This window comes from Artibeus jamaicensis, unplaced genomic scaffold (assembly GCF_021234435.1).
Source record: "Artibeus jamaicensis isolate MK-2021 breed Jamaican fruit bat unplaced genomic scaffold, CSHL_Jam_final contig_452, whole genome shotgun sequence".
Lineage (NCBI taxonomy): Eukaryota > Metazoa > Chordata > Mammalia > Chiroptera > Phyllostomidae > Artibeus > Artibeus jamaicensis.
The window spans coordinates 2,432,468-2,457,282 of record NW_026521837.1 but is presented as its reverse complement, the minus strand read 5'-3'; the positions used below and the strand labels follow the sequence as shown (position 1 = coordinate 2,457,282).

General features: G+C 35.1%; 1 protein-coding gene across 9 annotated transcripts in view; it reads left to right on the top strand.

The window, feature by feature from the left end:
• WDFY3 (WD repeat and FYVE domain containing 3) overlaps positions 1–24,815 on the top strand; it is a 280,919-nt gene that overhangs the window by 177,524 nt on the left and 78,580 nt on the right. For 8 of the 9 annotated variants that reach the window (XM_053666391.1, XM_053666398.1, XM_053666395.1 and 5 more), the window contains 12 exons: positions 2,066–2,247; positions 3,034–3,265; positions 4,786–4,946; positions 7,252–7,363; positions 9,114–9,304; positions 10,366–10,518; positions 14,606–14,679; positions 14,763–14,924; positions 16,372–16,466; positions 19,576–19,696; positions 19,901–20,118; positions 23,851–24,086. In XM_053666391.1, coding sequence (XP_053522366.1) covers positions 2,066–2,247; positions 3,034–3,265; positions 4,786–4,946; positions 7,252–7,363; positions 9,114–9,304; positions 10,366–10,518; positions 14,606–14,679; positions 14,763–14,924; positions 16,372–16,466; positions 19,576–19,696; positions 19,901–20,118; positions 23,851–24,086 — 1,937 coding nt within the window. The remainder of the gene's footprint in view (positions 1–2,065; positions 2,248–3,033; positions 3,266–4,785; positions 4,947–7,251; positions 7,364–9,113; positions 9,305–10,365; positions 10,519–14,605; positions 14,680–14,762; positions 14,925–16,371; positions 16,467–19,575; positions 19,697–19,900; positions 20,119–23,850; positions 24,087–24,815) is intronic. The other variant, XM_053666394.1, reaches the window with a different exon arrangement.

The window sequence follows — 24,815 nt, the reverse complement described above, 5'->3', positions numbered from 1 at the left end:
AGTGGTAGAGATACAATTCCTAAAACCAGGCAAAGTGGTCTACAAAAATAGACAGGGGGAGGTTAAGAATCATATAGGAAATACAGAGACCAGAACTTACATAGATTACCCATGGACATGAACTAAAGGGGAGGAATGCAGTTGAGAGGAGTTGTGCAGGGAGGAGGAGAATAAAGGGGGGAATTGGACAACTAATAGCATAATCAATAAAATATATTTTAAAAAATATGGATAGCTAGAAGGGGGGAAATGTGAAAAGTACATGAATAATTTGGAAAAATTATAAAATTTAATGGAACAATTAGAGTAAACCCAGGGATATTTCAGTAAACCAGGAAAATGTTTTCTCACTCTGTTGTATTTTCACTAAATGTAAATTGCAAGACTTCTGTAGTCCATTTATTGCTAGAAATTATAATAACATATACATTGGTTATACATACCATCTTACTACTACCAGGATCCATCCTCTGAACAACTTTAGCCCTTTGATGTGCCTAGGTAAAAAGTTATCAGAAACCATTTGCCTCACCAAGACACTCTGACACCACTGAATGCTGGATATGTCTTAGTTTAAGCCTGAGTCAGAATATGAAACTCTCAGAAAATTTTTATAAGTAATATTTTCTACAGTCCCCGAGAAAATGCAGTCTATTAAATAGCAGTGTGAGAGGGAAGGATTCCTGATTTTGCCTATACTCTTGGTCTTTGCGTTTTTCCTACATCCTTTGGTGCAAAAAAATTAGACCTTTCAAAGCTGTTTGATTGATTTTCACCTACTGTATTTAATTCTGTTCCTACATTAGGTCACCGATGGAGAAGATTGTCTTTTTACTAGTCTTAATTCATCAACAGATATTATATTCCAAATTGTTTTTAAGATATAATCTTAGAAGGTACAGAAAATAAGTAGCATAGACAGTAGATAGAAAATAGATGGGGGGGGCAAGAATAGTATGGGAAATACAGAATCTAAAGAACTTGAGACACATGGTCATAAACTAAAAAGGGGGGTAATGGTGGGGATAGGGGGGTTGGGTGGAGGGGAATGAAGAGGGGAATAGAACAACTGTAATGGCATAATCAATAAAAATAAATAAATAATTTTTAAAAAGATATAATCTTAGCATTTTAACATATGCAGATATTTTAAGATTAAAAAATAAAAATTAGTATTTTTCTGTGTATAATTCAAACTTTTATTTTTTAGTGTATTTAGGTGCCCTTTTTTTACTGAAAAATGGTGAGTCTTCTCTAAGTTACATGGTTATGGATTAGCCCTTTTATAAAAAATTTTTTTGAGGGGCAATGAGTTTTTAACATCCGGATTTTCAGTGTTTCCCCTTCTTGAATAGTTAGGAAAGGTAAATTAAGTTTAGTTAACTTAACATTACAATTAAGTTAATAATAAGCCATTATTTCCTAGCATGGTCTGGCAACATGCTGGGTAGCTCAGGGAAGCCAGATTGGAGTCAGGAAGTGATTGTAGAATGTTATCAAATCACCAGAATTATCTAGAGAAGCAGGAAACTTGGATCAACAATACCTTTTCATTCCATAAATCACCTTACTACCAGCTGTTGTCAGGTGAGGGTCAGAACTGTGCAACCATAAGCGAAGAACAGACAGGTGCCCCCCTGGTATGCTTGAGCAGAGCATATAGCAAGAATCCAATATTTAATTTTTTTGGTTCTTTTTCTAATCAGTGCTATAATCAAATGTATGTCAAAGTACAATTTAGAAAAACCTTCTTTAACAGACCATGACAAGTAATAACATACTAGTCTCTTTTTATTCTCTGTCATAACTTTATTTTGTTGTTTAATTTTATTTATTTTTTTATTTTACAAACTATTATTTTTTTATAACTACATACATTTTGAGCAGAAGAAAGCAAAAGTATATCCCAGGTTTTCCTTTTTACTACAGATAAAATTACTGAACAAATAGGGTATTTCCATTTATATCATCATCATATTATCTTAACATAAAGTCAGGATCTACAGATGAAGAATTTTTAGAATACGGATGATGAGATATTTAAAAATTTCTTCCTTTGTTTTAGTTGATGATTTTAGTGAAGAATCCTCTTTTTATGAGATTCTACCATGCTGTGCTCGCTTTCGATGTGGAGAACTTATAGCTGAGGGGCAGTGGCATCATCTGGTCCTGGTGATGAGCAAAGGCATGCTGAAAAACAGCACTGCAGCCCTCTACCTCGATGGACAGCTCGTGAGCACTGTGAAGGTGAGCATGCCTGTGCTTGAAGTCTTGACCTGCTTTACAAGGTAGTTGAGGGGGTGTTTGTGGGTGTGCACATATGTGTGTTTGCAGGGGTATTTTTTAGATGGCCTTAATTTTAAATTGACCTTTAGTATCCATTCAGATAGTATGTTAGAGGTGTGTAGCTGACTACTTCATACCACTTTATTACAGAAGAAAGGAAAGGAGGGGTTACAAAATAGCTGAAAATTAGTGAATGTGTCAGTGATTGAACCAGGCTGCAAAGTGCTTTTTTACACTAGAGAAGCCAGTTGAAGCATACCTAAACTATGAATGCACTATTTTTTGTCACTTAATTGTCGTTATATTATGCAGTCCAGTGGATAAGAGCTGGAATTGTTTTTATTCATCTTTGCTTTCAGATCACCCAGCTTAGTCCCTATTAATAACAATAGGTATTACTGTATGTTGAATGAATGAGTGTATAAATACTACTCTAGATAGCAATACTGTAGTAGTCAGGAGAGAGGCAAGAGAGTTGAAGTAACCAGTAATGTATCCTGTATTTGAATATTGCCCTTTGTAGCATTATTTAGTGTATGTGTATTAGAGAGTTGAATAACATATTTCCAACTTCCACGTTAGGTTCCAGAATATTGGTCTGCCCTTATGTTTCTTGACCCAACTGCTTTTGTATATTTATAAGGTTGTATGACCTTGAGATAATGCAAATATACACCAAAAATGCTTATTTTCCTGGGGGAGAATTTTTTTTGTCATAGCTTACACATTGGCTTTTTTTCTTTCTAGCTTCATTACGTTCACAGTACTCCTGGGGGTTCAGGCTCTGCTAATCCACCTGTGGTCAGCACAGTCTATGCGTACCTTGGTACTCCACCTGCCCAGCGCCAAATTGCTGCACTGGTTTGGCGCCTAGGACCCACGCATTTTTTGGAAGAAGTTTTACCTTCTTCAAGTGTTACCACCATTTATGAGCTAGGACCAAATTACGTTGGAAGCTTTCAGGCTGTATGTATGCCATGTGAGTAACTTACCTTTTCTTCTTAAAGTTGTGTAACACTAAACTCCTACAGTGTAGATGCATGAATTAGGTGCATGTATATGTACAAGGTTATACATTGTTTCTCTAAAAAGAAAAAGGGACCTTCTCTTCCACATTTCTTAACATGATGCTTTTGAGCACTCACTCCTCTTCAGTGTTCTCCTCCACCAGTCATAGTGTACTTTCCTGATTTTTATTTTTCCTACCTGATCACTAATTTTCCAGTTTCTCCTATTGGTTCTAAGATGTTGATATATTCTCATTGAGAGTCTAACCTCAGCCTTCTCGTTCTATAATTTCTCCTATTACATGAGGCAGTTTAAAGTGTACCCAGAAAACACACGCATGTATTCTTGAGGTTTGAGCAGTTAACATCAGTTTTTCTCATCCCTTTATTCCAGCTGTTCACTTCCTATTATCCTTTCTCCCAAAAAAGAATTTAAAATCAAAGAAACTGATGTGAAGCTAGAGTTCCTTTGTAGTGTTCTTTTCAAATAGTATCTTCCATCCTCTTTTTCTCATTCTACCAAAGTTCTCAGAAGTTAGGACAAGTATATTGTAAATGGTAATAACCCTGTGGCTAAGTAATTTGTCTTTCACTCATGCCCTTGCTTTAGATAGCACTATAATAACTAACATTTATTGAGCACTTGATATGTGCCAGGTAAGTTAATACGCAGGAAGGACATAGCTCTTCTGAGCCTTTCACATTCGTCTCCTCAAAATACTGGGAGTTGGGTGCTGTTATTATCATTCCCATTTTACAGATGAGGAAACTGGGGCATGGGAATATGTAGCTCACACTGCTTTTTTGTTCAGTCCTCACCTAAGAATATATTTATTGATTTTAGAGCAAGAGGAAGGAAGAGAGAGAAACGGGAAGGGGAGAGTGAGAAACATTGATGTGAGAGAGAAACATTGATTGGCTGCAACCCATACACACCCCTGCTGGGATTGAACCTGCCACACATTTTTGGTGTGCAGGACAACACTTGAATCAGCAGAGGCACACAACCAGGACTGTCACACAGCTTTTAAGTGATGTAGCAAAGATTCAGACTCAAGCCGTACAGCTCCAAAACTTGCGTTCCTAATACTCTGCTGTGCTGTATAAGAATGCAGAGAGGCATAGACAGGGTTTTCTTTGGGGAGGAGGCCTAGCGCTACAGAACTCTTGGGCATTCCACTCATTTTAATTTTCGTTTCCTTTGAACCTAGGGGAAGTGTTTTGTGATTGGTATGGTACCCATTAACACTCTTCCTTTACATTATGCTATATGTTAAGCATATTTTCAGAGTAAAGCTTGGAGTATAAAGCTCTGTGGCTATGTGATTTTCCTGATTTTCTAGTTAAAGAAATAAATGAAGAGCTGAAAATTAAATAAAAGTTTTCCAGTTTAGCTCCATTCCACTTTAAAAGATTTTCAGGTCTGCCAGTTTAAAAATGAAAAAAAAATACTAGAATAATGATTTTGAAAAAGATTATTTTTCTTTTAAAGGTAAAGATGCAAAATCTGAAGGCATAGTCCCATCTCCTGTGGTGTTGGTACCAGAGGAAAAGGTGTCATTTGGCCTCTATGCACTCTCTGTGTCTTCCCTAACAGTAGCAAGAATCCGGAAGGTGTACAACAAGTTGGACAGCAAAGCCATCGCTAAGCAGGTAAGCAGAATGATTTCCCAGCAGGCTGTGGGTGATTCTGAAAAGATGTTTCAGAATTTCATTACGAGTCCCACCCAAGGATGAGAGGATGTGGAAAACAGTGCCAACTTGAGAAATTGAACTTAGAAAACTAAAGAACACAATTGCTATTTCTAAGACTACAACTTGAGGTTTTTCTGGATCACCCATGTGCATTTCAGGACCTATGTGCATTTCAGGACCTATGTGCATAAACAGCATTTATCCACTGCTGTTCAGGACACAGCAGTGGATAAAAAGAAGAGTCCTGCCTTTATGGTTTTTACATTCTCATGGAAAAGAGAGACAATAATAACTGAAGAAATAACCTAATGATAGAGTATATTAGAAGGAAAAGAGTGCTGTGCAGAAAAACAAAGAAGGGGGAGGGGTAAGAGATAATATTATAGTTTTAAATAGGGTGGTCAGGGCAGACCTCACTGAGACAGCAAAATTTGAACAGATTTGGAAAAGGATGAGGCAGCAGATAGTGAGAATATGGGGGAATGGATGGGATGTAAGTGTAGGGTGGGGATGTAGTATATTCCAGAAATACAAACACTAAAGTCCTGAGGAAAGTGCATGCCTAGCACAGAGGCACACGTGACTAGAGCATGGTGAGAGCAGGAAAGGAACTTGACGCAGTAATGGGGATTCTGTTGTTTAGAATATGCAGGCACTTGTGAAGGTGTTGGCTTTAACTGAGTGAGATAGAAAGCATTATAGGGTTCTAGTCATGAGCAGATCTGAGGTACATTTTGAAAATGGAGCTTAGACCTTTTTATGATAGACAGGCTGTTAATTGTGAGAGAAAGAGAGGAGTCAAGGATAACTCCAAGGTTTTTTGCTCTAACAGTGAGGAAAATTGAATCATTTTTCCTGATTTGGAAGAAACTACAGGGAGAGTAATTTGGGGATGCGAGGGGATATTGAGAATTGTATTTTGGAAAAGTTTGAGAAGCATATCAAACATCTTAGAGGAGCTATCAGGGACATTGGACATAGGAATCTGGGGGACACTGAAACAGGGGAGAGGTTTGAGTGTCCTGGATCTTCACAGATGCTGTTCAAAGCCATGAGACTAGGTACATTCGCCAAAGTGCAGATGTAGACAGAAAAGAGGAAACGTTTTCAGAGGGAGACCTGGATATTCCTGTGTTATGGAGTTGGAGAGATGAAGAAGAACCAGCCAAGAAAACTGAAGACTAGCAGCCAGCAAGAAAGAAGGAAAACTTAAGAGGACTGACCTTCGGGTTTCATAAGCTGAGTTTTCTCAGTTATGAAACTTTTCTCAGTTTTCTCAGTTTCTGGTTGACAAGGGGAGATAAAGCCCATAGGGAAGGGAATCAAGACTGGAAGGCAGGGATTTGGGAACAGTAATTATTGACAACTCTTGTGCAGAGGTTTGTCTGTAGATATATTTACCATCTTCTGATGAACACAAACTGTACATAAATTTAATTCTACAGGTGGCAATAAAATTAAAGTCTTAGGATTGCATTTGCTTAAAAGCACATTGTGTATATGCATGTCTTGGATAATTTATGTGACATTTAGTTGGATATGGAGTAAAGCTAATAATGTTCACTTATAAGAAGTACTGTGCAGCAGTAAGTGATCAGAACCTTTAAACCACTATTGATTTTCATTGAAAAAGGCCCCTAAAGCTCTGTTTTCCAAGACCCCCTCACCATCTTCTTCTCAGTAGCCAACATCCTGTGAATTTACACTTTTGAAAATATTTGCACAGTAAAAGAAAGAAAGCAAGTTTATGTTTTTAAGAGGAGAGAGAAAAAAAGAAATATCAGTCATTTCTTTTTTTTTTCCGAATCAAAATGTTTGTATTGAAATCCTGCCATTTGCAACATCATGGATGGACCTAGAGGGTATCATGCTAAGTGACATAAGTCAGAGAGAGAAAGACAAATACCACATTATTTTACTTAGATGTTGAATTTTAAAAAAAACCAAAACAAGTGAATAAACAAAACAAAAACAGACTCATAGACATAAAGAACAAACTGATGTTCGCTGTGTGGGTGGTGGGGATGAGTGAAAAAGGTGAAGGGGAATGTAGTCAGTAATAGTGTGATGACTTTACAGAGTGACAAATGGCTGTTAGATTTAGTGTAGTGAGCAATTGTAAGTTATATAAATGTTGAGTCATTGTACAGGTGTATATTGAACTAATATAATATTGTGTGTCTACTGTACTTCAATTTTAATTTTAAAAATATTCAGACCATTCTTCTGTAGTTACATTTCCTTTTGCTTTCCCATTCTTCAGTTAGGCATTTCCTCCCATGAAAACGCCACTCCTGTCAAGTTGATACATAATTCAGCAGGGCATCTTAATGGGCCTGCACGGACAATTGGGGCTACTCTGATTGGATACTTGGGTGAGTAATGACCTTTATTGTTCCAAACTGCTTTGTTTACCTTCAAATCTGCATTCACTTTCCTCACTTAAGGGGTGATTGCATCTCTATAGTGCTGACCTGTACTGCTTTTGCAGTAGTTAGAGACTAATGTAATTATCTCAAACTCCAGTCCGCTTAAAAAAATTATAACCTCTATAAAATCCCATTAAGTTTTCCTCTCTTGTCAGCACTGATCAGCACTGACTACATACTTCTATATAATTTCAAGGTAAATGTCATAGTACATTTAGGGACACATGTCAGTAAAGACTTAAAAATGTTGATGGTTGTTCCAAGATTTGGTGCAGCCATGGTGGCACTCATGAGTGCTTCTGTTATTTGGAAATGAGATAGAAGTAAGAGCTTTGGAGTGAAAACACTGAGAATCCAACTCTAATAAAAGTCAGAACTGGTAGGAATTCTGCAGAGCCTTGTTCCTGATGTCTGCTTAAAAAGAGTTGGTTATTCTTTGGTTTGATAGTGTCTTGAAACATAATCCAGTCAGGCTTTCCAAGATTCGTAGCCAGTGATTATATATTTTAATGTGCACATCAGCTCATAATATTGGTTCTTTTTAGGTTAACAAGAACAGTTAACTAACTAGTGTTGTTCTGGCCAGAATCCTACCTGTTTAGCAATTCTTGTGAAATTTTATTATCCCATTGATGTTCACATAACTGTTTCTTTTTTCTGATTATGTTGCACTGATAAAAGTTTCCTTTATGCTGTAGCACACGGTGGTTTCTTTATCACATCAGCAAATCCTTACTGAGCTTTGCTCAATGTCCTTTGCAAAATGACAGCAGCACTGTGGCATAGCAGAAAGAGCAGTGACGGAAGAGTTCAGAGATTGAGGTTCCAGCTCTTGCTCTATCAGTGTCTGGTATTATGCCAGGCATTTGTGTTGTGTGGACCTCAGTTTTCTTACCTACAAACTAGTAATACAGGCCCTATTTACCTTAGAAGGTAGTTTTCAAAACCCAGTTCTGTAGGTGTGAAAGTATTGTGAATACTGCAAAGCACATAGAAATATAAAATGCATATTAGTTTTATTTTTAAAAATCTCCATCTTCATCAGACGGCAAACAACACTTGAACAGTGACTTTTTAAAAATTGTTAAGAATGTAGATGTGAATTTTTTTTAAGTGACAAAAAGTTAGTTCCAGTACTGTGCTTTCACACAATCATGCTCTTCTGGGATCACTGTTAGACTCTGCACAGATTACATAAGTGGGAGAAGCCCCAAGCAATAGTCAGTAATGTGCTTCACATGGTTTATCTATAGAGAATCTGTCATCCTTGCAAGGATGGCCTCTCCATCCCATTGCCCAGTTCACAGAGTTAAAGTGCTTTTGCTCTCCTCAAGTTTAGTCGCCAACAGTTCCTTGTGAGGCATTCTTACTTTTCTCAGAAATGCATTCCCAACACCTCTGTACTTTTGAGTCTTAGGTTTCCCAAAGCCACATAGAAACATTTGTGCTTTCTCTCAAACCCTGCTTCTCTCTACTTGCTCCTTTACTCCCACTCTTCTCTGAGAATGTAAGTGTTCCTGTTTATTGCCTTCTCCCAAATTCTACCATGAAGTTTTTTTAGAATTTTTATTTTAGGATTGAATAGGTTTTTTCAAAAGTATCATTTATAATTAATTAAATCTTCTTAAGATGACTTATTCAGCTCTTATTTAATTGGGGACTTTGTTTTAATTATTTTTCACTGTCTTTTAATCAGGAGTAAGAACATTTGTTCCTAAGCCTGTTGCCACTACTTTGCAGTACATTGGTGGAGCTGCAGCCATCCTGGGCCTGGTGGCCATGGCTTCTGATGTGGAAGGGCTGTATGCAGCAGTCAAGGCCCTGGTTTGTGTGGTCAAGAGTAACCCACTAGCCAGCAAGGAAATGGAAAGAATCAAGGGCTACCAGGTTTGTAACCATAAAGCTTTCCTTTCGCTTTACTTTTCATAAAAATAAAATCTCATATTTATTATTACTTTTTTCAAACTCCTAAAGAATTATATTACCAAGTGACCTTTAAAAGTTAATAGTTTTTATTGAGTGTATGAGTTGTTTTCTTTATTGTGGTTTATCCTTGTTCTCCTATCTCATCAAATCCCACTGAACCTTTGAATTCGGCCATGTTATTTCTCTATAACTTTGATATATTTGAATGTATTTTCAGAACAATGGTTTGATAGTTTGGAATTATTTTTGTTTATGGAAATAAAAATAAAATTAAGTAGGATCATACCACCACTTGCCCTAGAGACTTCCAGATCAGTAACAGATCCAGAGCTCTCCCCATTTTCCTTATCTCCCCCCACACCCAGTCATCTTTTACCCGCAGTCCCTCACTTACCTAGAGGAGGTGAGAGCCACCATACAGTAGGTGTGCCATTGCTAATCTTGGATTAAAAATATGCAATGTTCATATGCCCACAGTCTCTAATAAGTTTAAGCAGGAAGTTACTTGTAAGAAGAGAAACAAGTATTTGGAGATTAAATCCCTCTGGTGTAAATGAAGTACAGATGCCTTCTCTAGCTTTAGCCAATAGTTGATTGGGAGTGGATGAACTATTTACCACATGGGTTTTCTGTAGATTTAATCACACCATTTTGATAAGTGTTTTGTTTTGCAAAATTCTTATAATTATTCATTGAGGCATTGTTTTTCATAAAAAATAGGAACAACCTAAATGTCGCAGTAGTATGAGAATGACTAGTAATACTGTAACCATTCCGTACAACAACATTCAACCTTTTAAAACTGTAATTATAAAAACTGTTACAAAAGAAAAAATTCTTTTGATACAGCGTTATGTACAAGAAATAGAAAACTATACATATGATGACAACAACAGTTTAAAAATTTATATGTGGATTGAAAGGGTTTATGTAAAAGTAGATATACATATATCTGTATGTGTATGTTGTGTATATTTGGTATGATTGGTTGATAACAAGCATTTGGTATTGCTTTCTTGTAGTTACTGGCAATGCTGCTTAAGAAGAAACGTTCCCTTCTTAACAGCCATATTCTTCATCTAACTTTTTCCTTGGTGGGAACTGTTGACAGTGGACATGAGACCTCCATCATTCCCAATTCAACTGCTTTCCAGGACCTACTTTGTGATTTTGAAGTATGTACCTAAATACTAACTGGTAATATGTAATCAGTGAACCCATTTCTTATTCTGTGTATTGATATAGTTAACTATTACACAGTTTTGTCCCTTAGATGTGTTCTTTAATTTTATTATGCTCACGATAATATCATTAGTAAAATATGAAAAATGGGGTAGTGATGGATTCCCTCTTCCTGAGGAGATGCAGTTTTACAATCAGTATAGAAGTGAAATGGCATAACACACAGACCTAACTCGAGCTGATGTGCTGCTGCCTCTGGCATTACAAAAGGCAGATATATTTTCGTCAAATAATTCTGATAGAAACTTTTCCTTAAAGGACCTAGTTGTAGAATTTTTGTTAATAGTAGCTCAGTAGTAAAATATCATTCATTTTGCCAAAGTAACAGGTTTTTATTTCTGCTGTCTTATTATCATAAACCACTTCTACTGTCTCCTGAAGCAACACTTAATCTTGCATATCCTTTGTCAATTAAGTTCTTATTCCCAGCATTGTTTATTCCCATCACTATATATTTTATAAATACATGGTGGAGCAAAACTAGGTTTACAGTTGTGAGTATGTGAAACAGAGTTTATTCTTGTATTATTTGTTAATTATTGTATAATTTTCTATACAAACAACTGTAAACCTATTTTTGCTCCACCTGTATATATATATGTATCTCCCCTGGTGAGACTATAGTATGAGTGCAGAGATCATAATCTAGTTTCTTCTTCTTTATATTTTTACCATCCAAAATGGTAACTCATACTTAATATTGGCTAACTATAATGTCTAGGTCCTAACTGTTCTTTCTCATAGTAACTGTAAGCTCTGCCTTGACAATTACTTTGAATCCTTCACAGGCAGGCTGTGTGCCCTAATTGCTTTGCTGAAACTTTACTTTGAAAGCTTACAAAGGCTTGGTCTTTGTATTCTGTACAATGGACTCAGTTCTCAGTACCCACATCTCTCGGTGCGTGTGAAGCAGTCTGTTTCCCTCTTCTTGAATCTCCTAGTTCTTTTGTTCCTTTTCAGGTATCACTATCCTGGTTCTAATTTTTCTCACTACTTTCTGTACAATTGCATGGCATGAAAATTTCATTATTTTAGATAAAAGTGTCCAATTTCACACCCTTATTTTTTCTGTTATTTGTTGTTTTTCTTTCCTTAGATTCTCACCCAGTTCTGCAGCCTCATCTCCAGTTACTTCTCAAATCTAAATCTGTAGTCTGACATCTGAATGCGAGACTTATTTTTGACTTCTTGCTCAACATTTTCATTTTTATGTCCCAGCAACACTTTAACATCCTTCCCCAAATTAGTTCTTTCCTCTAACTTCTGTTTCTATTATTAACAGCACCATTCCCCCAGTCACTGAGGCTTGAAATAAAAAAAATCAGCTTCTTGCTTCCTCACTGTTTATAAACAGTTCGATATCAAGTTGTATGAATTCTACTTTTATATTTTATACAGTCCACCATTTTTGTTTCTACTGCTATTAACTAATCTAGGTCCTAATCAATTGTCCTTATCTCACACCTATTGTTTTCCTTTTCCTCATTCTATCCTATTTTTTATCTCATTCTTTCTAAGACATAATTATATCAGTTATTTAAATAAAAACTTTCAGTGATTTCTCCTTCCTACACAATTAAGTACACATCTCAGCCTGACACTCAAAGTTCTAAAAACAAGCCTCTCATTCTTTCAGCAAATGTCTATAGAGCATTTTTGAACTAGGCATCATATTAGGTGCTGAGGATGTAAAAATAGAGTCATGCCTCAAGACATTTAGTCCATTAGAAGAAAAAAACAAAACCATAATCAATTAACAACTTGTGAAAGCACAGAGACAAAGCTATGCAGAAAGAAGTATGGGACAGCTAAGGCGACCTGCTTAACCAAGCTTAGCTTTATCTAGTAACTGACATTTAAATCATAGATTATCTTTAGTTTCATATTTTTTATTAAAATCTAATACATAAACATTAGAACTTTAGGTGCTTGACAAATGTTGGCTTTGTTTATATTAACTTGCTCACTTTTGGGCTTTATATAGCATTCCTAATTACCTCAAACCACAGTTATCTATAAATATATAAGTCATCCTATTTTATTAGAACAGCCATTTGACAGATATAAGTAAAGTAATTGTAATAGCATCAAGCATTTCTCTTTTAGTGGTTGTTCTAGAATTTATAATATACATACATGTATAACAGTTTCATCTATCTTCAACATATTTTTTACCATTTCACCTTCAGTGTAAAAACCCTGTGACATATATTTCCATTTTTCCCTCCTATTCTTGGTGTCATTGTTACCAGACATTTTACTTCTATTGTTTACAATCCCTACAGTATTCTTTATTATTTTAGCTTTAAACAGTTGTGTTTTAAAGACATTGTAAAAATTACTCTGAAGTTTCACTCATATGTAGCCTTCACAGCATTCTTCACTCCTTTGTGTAGCTCCAGATGCCCGTTGGGTGCAGTTCCTCAGCCTGAAGAACTTGCTCTAACATTTCCTGCAGTGCTATCTGCTGATAATAAATTCTCTGTCTGAAGAACTCTTCATCTGTTCTTTTTGAAGGATATTTTTTGCATATACAATAAGTCTCATTGACTTCATTTTCATACTTTAAAGATATCCGTCATTGTCATTTTTAGTATCTTCCTCTTGGAATTTGTTGGCTTTTTTTAGATTGTGAATTTGTCTTTTTATTAAATTGGAAAATTGTTTTAGTCATTTCTTTTAATTATTTTTCCTGGTGCCTTCCCCTACCTTTTCTGGACTCCAGTTACACATAATTTAGGTTGTTTGATATTGTCCCAGAGTTGCTGATTCTTTGTCTACTAATTCCTTTTCAGCATTTTTTTCCTCATACTTCATTTTGATCAGTATGTGTTCTTAAGTTTTCAAGTTCACTGAATTTTTTTCTGTAATGTCTAATTTGCTGTTAGTTTCATCTAGTGTATTTTTGTTTTTCACCAGTAGAAGTTTATTTTGAATTTGGTTAACTTCTATTTCCTCAGCGTGTTCATATTTTTATTATATACTTTAGCATATAGATCACATTTTTAATGGCCTTTTTAAGGTCCTGATAATTTCATCATCTTTGCCATTTCTGGGCTATTTATAAAAATAGATTTTTCTACCTATGAGTCATATTTTATTTTTTATTTGAGTACTTGGTAAACTTTGATTGCATCATAAATTTTACATTAGTGAGTGCTAGATTTATTTGTATTCCCTTTAAGTATATTAAACTTTGCTCTGGCTTTGCAGTTATCTTGATCCTTTTGAGACATGCTTTTAAGCTTTGTCAAGGTGAACCTAGAAAAACCTTTAGTCTAAATCTGAGTTAGCCCCACATTAAAATATTCCACTTCTGAGACTCTAATTCACTATGTATTAGGAAGTCTCTGCAATCTGGTTGGTGGGGAGCTCTGTGCGGGTTCCAGGAATTCTTTGGTTACTGTGTTTACACTGGTTAATTTCAGTTCGGGACCTCATAGAAGATTCCAGTCATTCAGTCTTTGTATTCAGTATTGACAAAATAATATCAAGTCACTGATTCCAGAAAAACTTTCTATAGATCTTGCCCTTTCAGTTGATTACTCTAGTAGGGTGATTTCCACAAGAATTCTTTATTTATAAACAGAATCAGAAGTCATATATACAGGCAGGTTTTTTGAAAGACTTTATTTATTTTTAGAGAAAGGGGAAGAGAGAGAGAGAGAGAGAGAGAGAGAGGGAGAGAAACATTGATGGGAGAAAGAAACATCAATCAACTGCTTCTCATATGCACCCCCAACTGGGGACCAAACCCACAACCTAGACATGTGCCCTGACCAGGAATCAAACCAGCCACCTATTGTTTTGGGGAACGAGGCCCAACCAACTGAGCCACCTTGGTCAGGGCTACAAAAGCAGTTTTAAAGGCCTTCACCAAATAAAAAGTGTAATAAAAGTAGTTAATTCAGTTAATGAATGAAATAATTTTTATGTGCTGCATTCGTATTGCAATGTTTGTTGACTTGGCATTTGGTGTGTTTTTTAACCCGAGTATACTACTATTTATTTTTATTATAGGTCTGGCTCCATGCACCATACGAACTTCATCTTTCTTTATTTGAACACTTCATTGAACTGCTCACAGAATCCAGGTATTAGTTAATACCTGTGTAGTCAGTTGTTTGCCTATAGGAGAGAGGAAAGTATAGTCTATAAAGTCTTCTTTCTCTTACAGTGAGGCTTCAAAGAATGCCAAATTAATGAGGGAATTCCAGCTAATCCCAAAGCTGCTACTGACTCTTCGAGATACATCTCTATCCCAGCCTACCATTGCTGCTATTAGTAATGTCCTGAGCTTCTTACTGCAAGGTTTCCCCAGCAGCAATGATCTGCTCAGGTAAGGAAAACTTCTATATTTTCTGTTTATTAACTGAAAATATCAGTGAGTTTAAAATGAATGACATGATTTTAATGGGTTCTTATGCATGTATGTATGAATACCTGTAATATTAATATTATTCAACATCTTTGTAAGGTACAGAACGCATGCATGTCTCAGTATCTTGCCTTCGTAATGGAAAGCCAGTTGTTGCTACTAGTTAATAATATAATATTGCTGAGAAAAGGTGTAGGAAAGAATCCATTGGATTGATTTTCCTGGACATAACAGTGTTCAGTATAGGGATTCTCTGTCCCTCTTCCCAAAGCCCTGTTAACTTCTCTGTGTACAAACACCGCCCCCCATAATGAGCATGTGTCTTCTCATTTATATTTATTCAGTATTATCCAAAACAGATGATAGGGGCTTTTTTTTTTGTATATTCAGATCTTTTATATGATGTGAGTATTATTTTGCTGCTAATGTGAATATGGCTTAAGGCCTATTTATGGGCTATAGAAATCTTCTAACATTTATATAAGAATGGGAGGAAAAAACTACCCAGCCAAAGTACTTTCCAAGTAAAGAATTGCTTAAACTAGTCTTGGCCAGCACATTTCATGTAATCTTCCAGGCACCAGTGAAATCATGCCTACTTAACTAAAGTATTCCCAGTAAACTAATCTCTAATCTGTATAACATATAAATCACTCATGTTTATATTTGTTTACCTGGAAAGCATTTTTAAAATTTAATGACATTTAAAACTGAAATTTAAAAATTATTTTTGAGACTGTTGCTATTATTAACAGTATTTCTATCTTATCCTGGTACTGTAATGACCTCTTTGCTAAAATTATCACTGAAACCTATTAAGCTTTTATTTTTCTTTATAAATTAAGAAATTGAGGCCTAGAAAGGTTAAGATATTTGCCCAAGTAACACAACTAAAAACTGGTAAGAGCAAGGATTTTAACCTTAACTTATGTTTCCAAAACCTGAATTTTTAACTACTACAGTGGATGCATATAGATATTAGGACATTTTAATTTGGATCATGCTGTTTGATTCATGAAAATCATTTGGCTTAGTGCATTAAAGGGCTCAGTTCTGAAGAAGTTTATTTTAAAGCATTTTAACGTATAAAGGGTGGGGCAGGAACAGCTTTACAGTCATTTGTATGGAAAATAATAATAAGCAATAATACAAGAATAAACTTTGTGTTTTACGTACTCACAACTGTAAACCTACTTTTCCCTCACCCTACACAATGTTCATTGCCAAGGTCATAGGGGAAATAAACCAAATATAATCATCTGCAGGTGTGTAGATTACTTAAATAAAGAAGTACTATTTTGTTTTTCATTTGTTTGTGGTTTTTTGTTTTTGTTTTTTGTTTGTATTTGGTTGTTTGTTTGGGGGAAAGAAAAAATAAAATGTATAACCTTTTTCCTTGTACTTAAAGGTTTGGCCAGTTTATTTCTTCTACTTTACCAACCTTTGCGGTTTGTGAGAAATTTGTAGTTATGGAGATAAACAACGAAGAGAAGCTTGACACTGGTGAGTGGATTCTGGAACTTGACAACTAATTACTGTGCCCTCTTATGGCACAGGTTAGATCGGCATAAGGTGTGATGCTTCTGTATTGCTTGTCTCCTAACATTACTGTATTTAGTCTTTTACAGTTGTGTTTGCCTTAAATCAAGCCTACACAATATGCAGAAGTTCAGAATTTCCCACAGAATTTAATAGGATGTGACTTTTACTTTAAAAATAAAATCTTTCCCATTTTTAGAGGACTTAAACATTGTTCCTCCAAACAGCATACTCTTCCAGGGTGATATTTTAACATTATTTGATTTTTTAAAAAAGATTTTATTTATTTATTTTTAGAGAGAAGAAAAGGGAAGGGAGGGAGAGGGAGAGAAACATCAATTGGTTGCCTCTCTTTTATGCCCCATTCAGTGACCAAACTCACAACCCTGGCATGTGTCCTGACTGGAAATCAAACTAGTGACCTTTTGCTTTATAGGATAGTGTCCAACCAACTATGCCATGCTGGTCAGGGCAACATTGTTTGATTTTTTTTTAATTTATATATATCTCTTAAGAAACACAGATGCTTACTAATGTGAATTAAATGTGTATTGTTATTTTCATTTTCATGTTAAATATTTAATAATCATTTAGGGAGAGAACTTTTCACCAGAATCATTTTATGTAAATATAAAATAAAAATAATAGGTTCCGAGATTCTGGGCCCATGATAGCCACTTTTTTTTTTAACGTTTCTCATTTCTTGCATATTTTTCACCTCTGTTTCAATATTTTTTTCTCTCATATATTCTAGGACAGGAGATTTCCTTGCAAAGCATTGGAGGAAACTTTTAGATGGACCTGTAATCAAATTTATAATATCTTATATTGGTCCATTATTATTACATTATTATCCTTTTAAATTATCCCAAAATCATATTACATAAATTATTTCCTTCAAACCCTTACAACATCTACCTAGAGTGTGGAGGAAAAATGCTCTCACTATCTGCAGTATCACTGTCTCACAGAGAAGTGTCCGTGTTGGCATTACTATCTGGAGCACGGACTTTCCAGTGCTTTATGAATAAGAAGAAAAAGTGGTGTACCATCATGTTTTTGAAAGGAGAAGCTAAGAGATTTGAGAGACTAAGTGACTTCCTGTAAATCACAGAGTAGCAGAACATAAGGCCATGACCACTTATCTACTGCTAGTCATTTGGAACACTGTTAACATTTCTTTGGTAAATCAGATTAGCAGCGGATGAGAAGCAGAAAGATCAAATGAATATATAACACTTCTTGAGTGCTTTATATCTGCTGGCACTGTGTAAGCACTTTATATGATGTTGTAGCAACCCTATCAGTTTTACAAGTGGGGAAGCTGAGGCCCAGAAAGATTAAATAAAAGAAAATCACCTGTAATCATACTACCACATTGAACCCAGGTAGGTAGTCCAAACAAACATTATTAACTTTCTAACCACTATATTTTTCTATCATGTACCAGGATTATTTCTAAGTTCTGAATTAATATAAGTTAAGTAGATAGGAATTAGAAGTAAAAGTACTTTAAATACCTTTCGAAATGTGTAACTTTTTTCAAGTATAAAAGAGATGTGGGAAAAATATTTTTCTAGTCTTCATATTTCTAGGTTGGTGTTGAATTCAGTAATCACAACTAATGTGAACTTTAAGAACACAGTAGTACAGATGTATAAATTAGCTAATTTTTCCATTAATCTGCAAAGTTCATTGGTATGCTCTTCATTTTGTTGCTGTTTGAAATAATAGAGAAAGGTAGAAGCACCTTACTGGTCTTGTTAGTATATGAGACTTATTGTGTATTTGCTATGGACTAAAGACTGTATTAAGTATAATATATTCCAAAAAAATGTAAAACATACTTTTTTTCTTTCAAATAGTTTGCACAGTATACAGAATACCTCTACAAAGAAGAAAATGGCTTGAATAATGCTAAACAGTTGTATAATAATCAATGTAAAATAAGGAGCATGGAAGGGTAGTGCATTGTGGAATAAATAAAGCACCAGTGCAAGTGGGAAGAGTTGATCTGGAAATTCAGAGTTCATTGTGTTAAACTGTATTTCAAAATTAGGTGAAGCATAACTGACATCAAGAAAATGAGATATAAAAATTAAGGAATATTTTAAATTTCTGTGTAGATTGTCATTTTAGTGAAAAGAAATAATTGAAAGGAAATAACCCCTGTGTCAATTTCAGTTCTATGGTATGCTTTCATTGAGACACTCTGGTAATCTGTGAGTTATCAGCCCTGTACCTCTGAGAAGGGGAGCAAATCTTGAGTTCCCCTTGGTAAGCTTAAAGTACCCTTCCCACTGATTAATCACTAAATTAATGTTTAAAAGAACAATGTTTAAGGGGCAAATAGTCCCTTACCCAAACTAGTAAAAGCATATACCCATAGTAGTTAAAGTTTAGCCTGAGCTGCAACACTGGAATGAAGAAAATCATGTGCTTTGTGACTTAATTAACTCATAGCTCATTAGTGCCAGAGCTGCACCCAGAACACTGGGCCATTGATGCCCGGTCTTGTGTGTGCCCGGGTTCTCATTATCCATTGAGAACCGTAAGCTTTCTGTTTTCTGCCCTTTGTTTTCCAGTTTCTCTTGTGTATTTGTGTACCTTTTCCTCTTTTCTATGCTATTTAATTTTAACTTTTCTTTATGTATTATGTTTACTAAACGGTGTATGCTTCTTTTCCATTTTTAAATTGGTTAATTTAACTATTTATGTCCATTAAAAAGAAACTGGAAATTAAGGATTTTGATTGTTATTTTTGTTCATGTGATCCTTATTTGATTACTTCCGCCTGTTGGTAAGGGAGGGAAATATTAATGTGAAAAAGAGCTCACAGCCTTTATTATCACTTATTTAGATTATATCAAATGTAAGTAGACAATTTTCAAGATTTTAAAAAGAGCTGGTTTCACAGATTCTTTTCTTTTTTGTCCGCTTTAGTGGAAAGTACATCTAAAGAAACCATTTTCTGGAAGATACATGTTTCCGTGAGATTTTCTGTCCAGCAGTGTTGGATATTTTATCCTGATTTATCTGCTAGGGCAATTTAATGTATTTATTTTTATTGTAGGAACTGAAGAAGAGTTTGGAGGTCTGGTATCTGCTAATCTTATACTTTTGAGGAACAGACTTTTAGATATCTTGCTAAAACTAGTTTACACATCTAAAGAAAAGACAAGCATTAATTTGCAGTAAGTAAAATCTTTTTAGAATTGATGGTACCAATTGCTATTACTAGTTACAAAAGAAAGAATTTCAACTGACTTTTCTATTTTTTCAAACCTGAAATTTATAGTATTTCAAGAATAAAACTTAGTCTTATTTTTCATTATAACTTGAAATCCTAACTGCTAGAATTAATATGTTTTCTTTCTGATCCATCTGTCTTTGAATAGAGCTTGTGAAGAACTGGTCAAGACACTGGGTTTTGACTGGATTATGATGTTTATGGAAGAACACTTGCATTCCAGCACAGTTACAGCAGCCATGAGAATTCTCGTTGTCCTACTGAGTAATCAGTCTATTCTCATCAAGTTTAAAGAAGGACTCAGTGGTGGAGGGTGGCTGGAACAAACAGATTCTGTCTTGACTAATAAGATCGGAACTGTATTAGGTATGAGACTTTTGGAGTCAACTGCTTTAAAATAAGCTATTGTGTTTCATTTTTAAATCTTATGTAAGCTTAATACTCTTCAGTTTTTCTGACAACCATAAAAGTCTGAATTTTAATTAATGACAATTAAAAGCTTAGAAGGTTTCAAACTTAACTTATTTTAATTGCAAATTAAACTGAAGTCAGAAACAGTATTGAGTTGTGAAAACTCAAGGGATTTCCTTATGATTTGCTTGTTGTATAGTTCCCTTTATGATCTGTAACTAAATAAATAACTAACAAGTTATCAGAACTGAATCAAAAACAGTAATATTTTGAGTGCTTATTCTGTACCAGTTGCTAAAACCTTCATTTTCACACTAACCCTATGAAGTGTAAATGCTGTCATACCCATTTTATGGATGAGAAAGCCAAAGCATAGGGGTGAAGATAGGTGTCAACTGGGAAGAGTCAAAGTTTGAATCCAGGTCACTCAGAGCCAAAGCCCCTGTTTTTAACAGTTACGTCATATTGCCACTCAAGGATTTAAGCTCAGAGTTTCAACCAAAGCTTCTTATTCTTTGCTCACCAGTTGTATGCTGTTTTCAGTGTGGAACTGAGCATTTAAGTAATATTAGAAAGTTATAGTCTGCTATGCTAGATTAATTTGAACAGTTTTATTTCTGTTGGCATTAATTATCTTAATTTGGAAAATACATTTTTAAGATAATGTTCTTATTGAAAATTATAATCATTCAATTTTTAAAGTTTTAAAAATATGTCTTGATAACATTCTATTTTAAAACAATGTAATTGTATTCTGCAATAAGCATCAAGAATATCTATTTACCTTGTCAAGTGGGGAAATTGGGGACCAGAATTAATTAATTTTTTTGTTGATTGTCACCCAGTAGGATTTATTCGAGAAAAAGAAAGGATTACAACTCAGTGGGTACAGACATGGCAAGCCACATACACACTCTCAAGATCAGAATTTAGTATGTAATTTATCTATTAAAAATGTAAACGTTTCAATAGGTAGGCCCCACCTATACTAATTTCTCAAATATTAAAGCAAATGACAGGAAGGCAGCTTTACATAGGGTTTTTTTTTTGTTATTTTACATGTGGAAAATGTCCGAAGAAACTTTGTATGTGCTGAAGAAAGAAATTCACTGTAAAATGATTTCTTGAGAAAACTTCTGCTTTTACAATATGAATTTTAAATTATTATCATTAGATACTTTTATGATCTAAAAAAGCAATCACTATTTTAAACTGACTCCAGGGGAGGGATATAGCCAACAAATGTTATTAGAAATGGTTTGGTAGCAAAAAATTTAGTTTATTTCCCTTACTAATAGCTGCTAAGGGAAAAAATAATGAAAGGCACAATTGAATGGGAGTTTTTAATGCTAGTCTTCAGCCCTGCTTCTCACTGAAGGCCAAGATATCCAGCAGTAATGACACCTAAGATTCATGTAGCACATTGTGGTTTGCAAAATTATTTAATATCATCTCATTTGGCCTTCATCATTCTGGAGACAGATTCATATTTTTATGGTATATATGGTACATTTTATAGGAAATAAACCTAATAAGTATAAATTAATGATTAATTTCTCTAATTAAGAAAGTGAGACTGTTAATTGCACAAGGTTCCTGAGTGAAACGGTAATAGTGTCCCTTTCTTGACTGTTGGTCCTGTCCTTTTTTCTGTCCTGCGTGACTTCGGTGATGTCAGAAACAGGTGGTTATAGCACATCTGACCTACCCAACTATGCTTTAGAATTTGTATGTCCTTCACTGATAAGTGCCTACACATGCCACAGGCTGCTTTGGTTCTAGAAGAGAAGTCTAGGTATTTATATTTTAATTTGATTCAACTTAACTTTTAATATTTTCTGACTATCTCTCTGATAAATATATATGTGTATGCATACATATATATAATCTCATTTTATTCTGTTTCTCTTTGATGAGCAGTCTAATTTTTTAATGTTTTATTCACATTTATTTATATCAAATTTTTTATTATGAAAATACCTATGTAGTTGTAATTTGAACCTAAATTAATGCTTAATTGTTAGTAACATATTAAGTATTTCTTAAGGTTGATTATAAGGAAAAGGAGGGTGTGAGCATGTAGAAAGGAAAATGATCCCTAGTATTGCTTTCCATGTAGGAGCTGTAGTTTAATCAAAATTTATTTTTCTATTAAAATATAAAATTTCATTTTATGTCTTTTGATTTCTTAAAGCTAAAGATTTTATACTCATAATTTCATTTAGAATTCACTATAAACAAAAATCACCCAGTCTCCTAATGCAACCAGTCTTTCAGAAGTGTGGCAATGCCGTTAAGAAAGCCCAGAGAGGCGACAGGACTGTACAGGCTCTAAGACGGAGACATGGGGCTCCCGCTCCTAGTGCCACCACCCATTAACTTTATGACTGAGCACGTCACGTACTTTCTGTGTCATGAAGAGGATAATAGCCATTTCTGACTCACGCGGTCATTGTGTTTGAGCAATGAGATGAGATGTATTAAAGGGGTTGGTAAATTGCTATACAATTTTTTGTTAATTAGAAAAGCATACTTCAGAAGATTAATTCATGTCATACGGAACAGTCAGGATGAAATATTTTAAAAACCACCTAGACACAGATTCTTTTTTACTGTAAATACTAGCAGGTATGTACCTGCTTAATCCTAGAAAAACAGGTTGAATATTCATTGCAGTGAAATTGGTTCAGAGTAAAATCAGTCCTTCATCTCTTGGTTGCTGTTCACAAAAGTTTTTCATTGAAACTGACCAGCATTTATTCTCTGCTGAGCACTGTTCTGGGTTTGGGGCAGCAAAAGAAATAAGTGTTTGAATTCATATCCTGAAGGCTGATGCTATGAGCTACATGAATAAGCAGTGACCATCTCCTGGCAGAGCTGTATTCCTAGAAAGGACTCTGCATGTTCAGATAGCCACAGCCACAAGCAGGCTCAGATTCGCTACCATGCTGCTGGGCAACTTTGCTGCAGAATTACAGATCATGTTGTAAGGAAAGATTATTTTGCTTAGTCTTGTCTCTAAAGATGTAGATAATTTAAGGTTAAGTAGTTTATCGTGATTTTCATGACAAACAGCATATTAACTAAATTAGAACAATTGTATATAGAGAGAGAGGGGAAGGGAGGGAGAAAAAGAGTGAGAGAAACATTGATGTGTGAGAGAAACATCAATCAGTTGCCTCTCACACACCCCCAACAACCAGGGACCCGGTCGGCAACCCAGACATGTTCCCTAATGGGGAATGAACCTACAGCCTTTGGGTTCGCAGGCTGGCACTCAGTCCACTGAGCCACACCAGGCAGGGCAGCATTTACATTTTTAAGTTACATTTTTATAAGCATCCTACATTTTTGGCTATATTTTTAATTTTAATTTCTTCTTATGGAAATGTTAGAGCTCTTTTGAAGTCATTCTTTTAATGAGCAGAGTTTATATTACTTCTTATATCAGATTATCTCAGCAGTGTTTGAAGACGTGGATCCTAATAGGCAGGCCTGCTGAAGTCAAAGAGAGGGAAGTAGAACTTGTCTGAAAGATTAATTCAACAATCCAACAGTTAATTGCTTGTATTAATATGAATGTTCTGGTGGAAATGTCACACGTACTGAATTACTCCTGTCTTTGTTACTCAGCATAGTAGTCAATTATTAATTTTGTACTTACTGTTATATTTCCTCTTCTCTTAGGGTTCAATGTGGGCAGGAGTGCTGGTGGGAGATCGACGGTCAGGGAGATTAACCGGGATGCTTGTCATTTTCCTGGTTTTCCAGTTCTGCAGTCGTTTCTTCCTAAACACACGAATGTCCCTGCCCTCTATTTTCTGCTCATGGCATTGTTTCTGCAGCAGCCAGTTAGTGAGCTGCCTGAGAACCTGCAGGTCAGTGTGCCTGTCATCAGCAGCCGATGTAAGCAGGGTTGCCAGGTAGGAATTACCTAGTAAGGTGTAAGCATAATTATGTGTGCCCCCGAATCACCACAGGGCAATGCGTTAGTCACAGTAACACCACTGATTACATATCATTTTTACCTTTAGGGTTTGGGGACCAAAAAATCTGCAAGTACCATAGAAAACTGTCCGAAAAAGAAATCCTTTATCTCTATTTGGCCTTTTTTTTTATTATAATTATGTGATTATATATATGCCTAAAGACTTTAGATGATATTTTAACAATGATATAAAGAATGTTGAGTTGTGTGATTTTATTTAGAAAATGTAATTTCATGTCTGTAGAATTGAAGAAGGGAGTGACATGTATACCATAAAATTAATTGGGTAGGCATGGCAGGGCTCTTAGTGCAAGTCTGATTAGAAAACTATTTTTGATTTCTTAATGGTAAAAACACCCACAGTAGGCAAACAGTAAGGCTTTGCTTGATTTCTAATCAGGCTTGTGGATATCTATATACAGAACTATGTTTGTAGCACTGCCAAGACTTAGGAATTTAGTTTTAAAGTGAACTGTATGTGCATCATAGTGCCATGTGCATTTCAGATCAATTCTAGTAATTGACAAAACCTTTTAGGTGAAACCACTGAGTCTATACCCTTACATTAAGTCAAGATAAAGATTTATACTTAGCAGAGTTTGGTTGATTATATAATTTTTCAAAATAAGCATGATACCATAGTCATAAAGTGTTATATAAAACT